At 28.7% G+C, this 7,298-nt stretch overlaps 1 protein-coding gene across 1 annotated transcript; it reads left to right on the top strand.

The window, feature by feature from the left end:
• Positions 1 to 1,119: 1,119 nt before the first annotated feature.
• LOC121204779 (protein TIFY 10A) lies at positions 1,120 to 3,034 on the top strand. Its single transcript, XM_041075315.1, has 4 exons — positions 1,120 to 1,515; positions 1,947 to 2,378; positions 2,484 to 2,541; positions 2,654 to 3,034. The coding sequence occupies exons 1-4, from the start codon at positions 1,356 to 1,358 to the stop codon at positions 2,760 to 2,762; spliced, it is 759 nt and encodes a 252-aa protein (XP_040931249.1). The 5' UTR covers positions 1,120 to 1,355; the 3' UTR covers positions 2,763 to 3,034.
• The last annotated feature ends 4,264 nt before the right edge of the window (positions 3,035 to 7,298 follow it).

The following is a 7,298-nucleotide window of genomic DNA, read 5'->3' on the forward strand; positions in this document are numbered from 1 at the left end:
ATTTGCCTCTGGTTGGAAGAGTGTAGAAGGAACCGGTGTTTTGTTTTTTGTGGCGCCCACTTTAGCCGTGTCTTACAGCGAATCCACAAAACGGCACGTAATTGAAAACAATTTAAAATTTTATATTATTTTAATAAATAATATAATTTAAAAATAGAGTTAATTCTAAGAGACGTCCTCAAATTATCAACTAAAATTTATATTAATCCTAAACTTCAAAAATAATTCAATCAAGTCCTCAATTTATAAATACTGTATCAATTAGATTCTTATGTTAATCCAGTTGTTAATTTAGTCTTTTAATACTAGTTTGAATCTAACACGGAGAAATTTTTTAAAACACATGTACATTTATTGTATGAACAATTTTGATTTGATGAGTTATAGGGAAAAAAAATAGTGTCAAGAAATTTTAGGAGGCCTATTTCAATTTTTTTTAAAGGTAAATTATATTAGTAACCACTCAACAATGAAAAGTTATAAAATGATTACTCAATTATTCAATTTTATTTTTTTGTCATCCAATTATATCGGATTTCTTAATGTTTCTATTTTTACGTTTTCAACTGATAGAAAAAAAGTAATTTTAAATAGTTAGATGAATAAAAAAGAAAAAAATAGTTGAGTGACTTCTGATGTAATTTACTCTTTTTTAACCTGACAAATCCAAGTTGCCAAGGTTGTATTTTTTTTATAATTCAATCTACGTGTTTTAAATATGTTCCATTCTAAATTTGATTAGGCATTTAACATAAAGTTTATTATAAGACTAACAAAAGAACCTAATTGATATAAATTAGGATACCCTCAAATTTGAGGACCAATTTTCAATTTTAGGCATAATTTAAAAGCCTAAAGTGCAATTAACCCAAAAACTAAAATACAATTTAAAAATCATAGGGACCAAAAAGGAAAATTCACTATAAAGATTAAATTAATCTTAAAATATCGAACAACGTGTTTTAAAGGGGGGCCATAAATTGAAAAAACCATCGACGTTGACAAGCAAACCAAACCAAACCAATTGAAAAATAAAATTAACCACGTGTTTGAAATCCCAATAAAACGAGACAATAAAATAATAATAAGAAACTCTCGAAAGTAACAAATTTTCGAGCTTAAAAAAAAAAAACCTCTCCATTTATTCCTCGTGCTTTTAAAAATCACATCTTTAAAAAAGAAATTCTCAGCATTTTCCCGAAGAATTCAAACTCCCCCCCCCCAACCATTTTTTCTCAAGCTTTTTAAGAATCACACAATTTCGAAACAGATTATTGTATTCATTTTTGAATCATTCTCTGAAAACCCAAAAGAAAATCCTTGGATTTTTGTTCATATTTTTTATTGCCGGAAATATGTTTGGTTCACCGGAATATACATGTCTGAAACCTGCAAGTTTGCCGGAGAAACCACTGTTTAAGCGAACTTGTAGCTTGTTAAGTCAGTACTTGAAGGAAAAATGTAGCTTTGGTGATCTTACTTTGGGAATCACATGCAATAACAACGTTGAAAAAGGTAACGTTCTTTAATTTCTTTTTTGAAATTTGTTTATTTTCCCTCTTTTTTCTCTATTCAATTTTAGCTTCAAAATTATGTGGGTTTTTATATTTTTCGTAATTTGTTTATTTTCCCTTCTAAAAACACTCAATTATTTTGAAAAAAATTAAATTTATTTATTTTTTGCTGAAATAAACCGTGTGCGTGATTCTAATTCTCGAGTAATAATGTTAGGGATTTATCGTGTTTTTTTTTTAGAACAAAATTCTGTTGAGATTTTATGTTTTGTTGGCAAAATACCCGTTTTTAGATCCCAACAGGATCTTAGGATGTTTTGATTATGAATAGCATGTTACAGTTCAGTTCTTGAAAACATGTTTTGCTATTGATTGGGGTTTAAAAAAACAGTATCCTGTATCGAGTTATTTACTGATTTAGATACGTTGCAGGGATGCCGGAGATAGTCCGTCCGGCGACGGAGACGACGACGACCACCATGGATTTATTTCCGAGGGATCATGTTTCTGGTGTTATGAGGAACTCAAGATCCATGGATTTGTTCCCTCAAGGAGCCGGTTTTTCTGCCGATAACGGTTCGAGACGGGTCGGGGTCGACTTGGAGACTGAAAACGCCGCAGCGCCGATGACGATCTTTTACTGCGGACAAGTGATTGTGTTCAATGATTTCCCAGCTGATAAAGCTAAGGAAATCATGGCTTTAGCAAGCAAGTGCAGCTCCGAAAACCCGAAAACGAACACGTTTGTACCCGGTAGTCCGAACGAATCCGGCCTAGGAGTTCATTCGAATTCCAACGATCAGGTTCCTAATATCCGAACCAATGTATCAACAAGTCGTGAATGCGTTCGTTCCATTCCCGGCGGTAATCCTCGTTCCCAGCTTTGAGTTTTCGATAATCTACGAAACATGGACTAAATGCTTCGTTTTTACATAGTTTCTTATCAGTCCTGTTTTATGTATATTGCAGATCTACCCATTGCTCGAAGAGCTTCGCTTCATCGATTCCTCGAGAAGAGAAAGGATAGGTAATACATCATCCCTACCGATCCATAAACGAAATTTTAAACCTCTTATTTGGTTCCACTCTTCCAATTGATTTCATTCATGCTAATCTGCATATTGGTTTGATTTTTGCAGGATCACTTCAAAAGCACCATACCCAATAAACGGCTCCGCCGGGGCATCACCTCCGAAACCCGGAAATAGCAAGCCGTGGCTCGGTTTAGCTGTTGAATCACTACAGTAGTAGTTCTCGAATCGATTCAATATCTCTTTGATTTTATGGTTTTCTTTTATGGCTGCTGTTTTCTTTTTTATTTTTAACAGCAGGTATTAACATTTATGCCTTGCTGTTTGGTTTTTGTTTTTTGTTTTAAAGTTATATTAGCTCTAAAGAAATCTCTTTTTAGATCCTAACCCTCCATCAAATCTCACTGTTAGTTTTTGTAATTATTTTTCTCATTTGAAGGGAAAAAATTTAGTTTATGCAATTTGAACTATGGGGCTTACATTATTCAATTTGATCCTATTTTTATTGATAAAATTTTATTTTTATATAATGTTATTAGTAGGTTCGAATTAATAAACTATCTTACATTATCTCGACTAATAGTGTTATTAATTTGCATCTATTTGTAACTTTTCCAATTAAGTCAAATTAAAACGGAAGGATTAAATCTAAAATTTTAACATTTTAGAGGGATTAAAACTTAAATTAGACCTAAAATTTTGATAAAACTGAAATTCCGACAAAAATATTATTGCTTCCACCATTGTTGCGGGAACTGTTACATGTTGACTTCATGTTTTGTTTTTTTGTTTTTTTTCAAAATTTACTTCTGTGCTTAAATTTGATCATACGAGACTTATAAAATTATATAGTATCATCACTTAACACAATATTATATAAGAACATGTCATCACAATTTAAGAATTCAAATTCAAAGATTAAACTGAAAAAAAAATGTTATCTCTAAACTAATGTGAATAAAAAAAATTTAGATATTAAAATAAATTTAATTACTAAATTTAAGGATTGAAATTTATATAACTCAAAACTTGGAAGAAGTTTTTACCATGTCAAACTCTATGACAATGTGTGGGGTAATAAAATCAGATTGAACTGAGTAAAAATTTAATATTTTGATAATTTTTAATCAAATCGATTAAACCGATAATTAAGGATAGTTTTGAATGAGTGACTGAGTGTGTTTAGTTTAATTTTTGTTTCGTGCTACATTATTATCACAATATCTCATTACTATTGATATTTTTATACTAATAACAATTAAATGCACATCTATTCAAACTTATCCTAATTCTATTCACATGCTTGTAATATGCAATTTGTTTTTTTCCTAAACGCGTATTCACGAGACTTTTGAACACGCCAATGAACACTAAAATAATCATTAAATAAACCAAAAAAATGATTTATTTGTTGATGTGAACCCTAATTTAGGGTTTTAAAAAATATGAATATGAATTTAAAAAATAAATAAATAAATATGAATATTCAAAAGTAGACTGCAAAAATTCTTCACGTTGCTCACAAGTCAACACTAGTCATTTTCATCCTACACACACATATATGTATATATATATATATAATATTTTCTATTTTCTATTTTCTATCCCTTTGTTTATTATGTTTTCATATTTATTAATCATCACGCGTTTTGCCTTGCTTGATTGTTTCTATGCTTTCTTCAATCACAATCACATATATAAAAATAAGTGAAGCATTTCTTCTTGGTAGGTTCGCATGATAAAGTATAATATTTGTGACTCTGAATTATGTTTAAGAAAAGTGATTTACGAGTTTATGAATTTTAAGTATCTCATACAATGTTTAATAAGATAAACTATACGTAACATATATGACTAGACTCGAGTCCATTCCTTAAAGTTTATAAGATATTTATGGGTGAGAATGTTATTAATGCAGACCCTATTGCCTCTTTAGGCACAATAGAGTCAAGAGACAAAACTTTCATTAGAGATAATATTAGGTATGTTGATAGATCAATTGATTTTGAGTTGATGATACCACGGGATGAAGCAAGAAATTTTATTTAGGGGTCTAAGATAAAATTGGAGTTAAAAATTTTATTCCAAAATGACTTAAATTAGTTAATTATTGTTAAGAGGGGTCAAAATTACAAATTTTCCACTTACTTGAATGATTGAAGTATTTAAAATATATTATTAATACTTGACAATGAATATTGATAAGATTTTTTCATTTGATCAAGGAGGCCAATGTCGTTGCCCCTTAACTTAAACACTTTATGGACTTCTCTCGAATAAATTAAAATTTTCTCAACAATATATATACATATATATATATATGAAACATAGAAAACTATAAATTATTTGTAGGCATTCCTTTGAACAAAATAAAAGTTTCAAATGTCAAGGTTGACGTCTTGGAATTTTGATAACTTAGATTTGTATCCTACGATACAAAAAATATGAGTCTTGTTCGAATTTTGATAACAATAACTTTTGACAAAATCCATTATGGTGAGACTTAAAACATGTTTGACTGAGTTGGTGTCGCAGTTAACTCGATATTAACTCGATCAATAAAATTATTTGAAAATTGTTTTTTTTATTAAAGAAATGAATATTAGTATAAACATTTTATCTTATAAATCAATTACTAATATATTTTTTTTGACAAATATAATATTTTTGAAGAAATAAAAATAGTTTTAATATTATATATATATTTTAAAGTATTTACCGGAACCAGCCCAATAACTAATCATTAGCATTCGGTAAGCGTCTAAGGGTAGAATATTACATTTTTATTTTACTCACATCATGACAAAATTTAATGATTATTATAGTTTGAGGGTGGAAATGGATTCCAAACCAGATCATCCTTCATGCTTCCTAAGGCAAATATTGGCTAATATTGTCTTTTCAACCTTTTAGAAATTAGAAAAGCAAGTTTGGGCCCAAAAGAGATTTATGCATTCTAATGTTATGGGCTTTGGTGGATTGCCTTTTACTATAGAGCCCAAATTATTTATTTTTCCATGTTACTTTTTAAAGAAACAACCATGCCTTAAAAAGTGAATTTTTTTATTATTATTAATAGACTTAGAGGTACAATAATCCCTTGAGAAAAGACAAAAACAAAAAACCAATCAATCAGTTATACTAAATTTATACCCAATTAACTACCTCTATTAACGGTTTTCTTCTTTAATCATATTGAAATCAATTCACACGATACATATGATAATTTTTAATTTAATTTAACTGTTAACATAATCGTAGGACGTTAGAGTCATTTTCATGTTGAATAAAATGTTCTTGATCTTCCACAAATAAAACTATCGTTGCGGGACTCTCTCTTTTTTTATTGATAAATCATTATTATTTTTAAAATTTTTATCCCTAGTTTTTAAGTACAGTACAGTCGTTTAGGACTTGAAAACTTGAAATTTGTTTGCTAAAAATTGTATGATATAAAATATTTTTGGTATGATAAGTACTATAAAACCAAAATATTATTATCTAATAGCTGCAAATATTAGTATATATTAGCATAAAATATTTTGACAACTATTCTCATTGTTCAACAGTTGATCTAATGTTACAAGTTCATCTTGATTTTTAGGGGTTTAATTTTTAAACCGAGGAATAAATATTTTTTATAATTCTTATATTATCTTTTAAATATATATTATTTTCTATAATTTATTAGAACTTGCTTTGAATTTTTTATAAGTTTTATAATTTATTATTGTTGTTATAATTTATTACATCTTTATAAGTTTTTATGATTTTTTTTTGCTCTTTATAAGTTTATATAAATATTATTTTTAAAATATTTTTATAATATTTAATAGTTTTTTATGATTTTTATGAGAAAAATATAAGATAGAGTTGCCACGTGTCATCATCTGATTGGTCTATCAACTGATTTGAACGGTGAGCATGATTAATGACGAAAACCATTAATGGAGGGGCTTAATTGATTTTTTGATTAATGACAGGGGCTCAATTGGGTGTGAATTTAGTGCAAGGGATCAATTGCTTTATTTTTCGTTTTTTCTTGATAGCCTTACTAATGCAATATCAGGATGGAAAATGATCAGGTTTGAACTTGTATCACCTAAATACTTCACAAGAACTCTAACCACTACTTCAAACAAATGTTAGCCATTAAAATGAAATTATTATTCAAACATTAAAGAATACATTTTTAGAGGTAACAACCACAAACCCTGAAAAAATTAACCTTTGTTACTCAGCTTCGAGCCCCACCATATGTAATTGTGATGCGTGGATCTCAGTCCTACCATGTGCGTATGTCATGTGAGTTTCGTTAGATTCTTTTTAGGTTAGTCTGATTATTTGTCTATTTTACCTTGTACTAGTTGAATTCCATATTGTAATTGGTTGAACATAGATTTATATTTGTATTATAACTCGGAGTAAGGCTAGGGCTATAGTCAAGCTAAGTCAAAACTTGTTGTTTGAAATTTTGTTTGAACTTGAGTCAACCCTAATTTTTTTTTAATTTTGAGTAATTTAGATATAACGTGGAGTATATTTAAAACAACTTAGATCTAATATGTTAAAAAGAAATAGACAATGCCAATAAAATGAGGACTAGTTCTGCTTCTTTTTTAACATATCATGTTCAAGTATTAGTTATAAAATGTTCGTAATTAATCCACGTGCTTTAAATATTCTCGACGTTAGATATAAGCTAGTTTTTAACACTAAAATTTATGATTAAATTGATAGAATGTCATCATTT

Source organism: Gossypium hirsutum, chromosome A08 (genome assembly GCF_007990345.1).
Source record: "Gossypium hirsutum isolate 1008001.06 chromosome A08, Gossypium_hirsutum_v2.1, whole genome shotgun sequence".
Taxonomy (NCBI): Eukaryota; Viridiplantae; Streptophyta; class Magnoliopsida; order Malvales; family Malvaceae; genus Gossypium; species Gossypium hirsutum.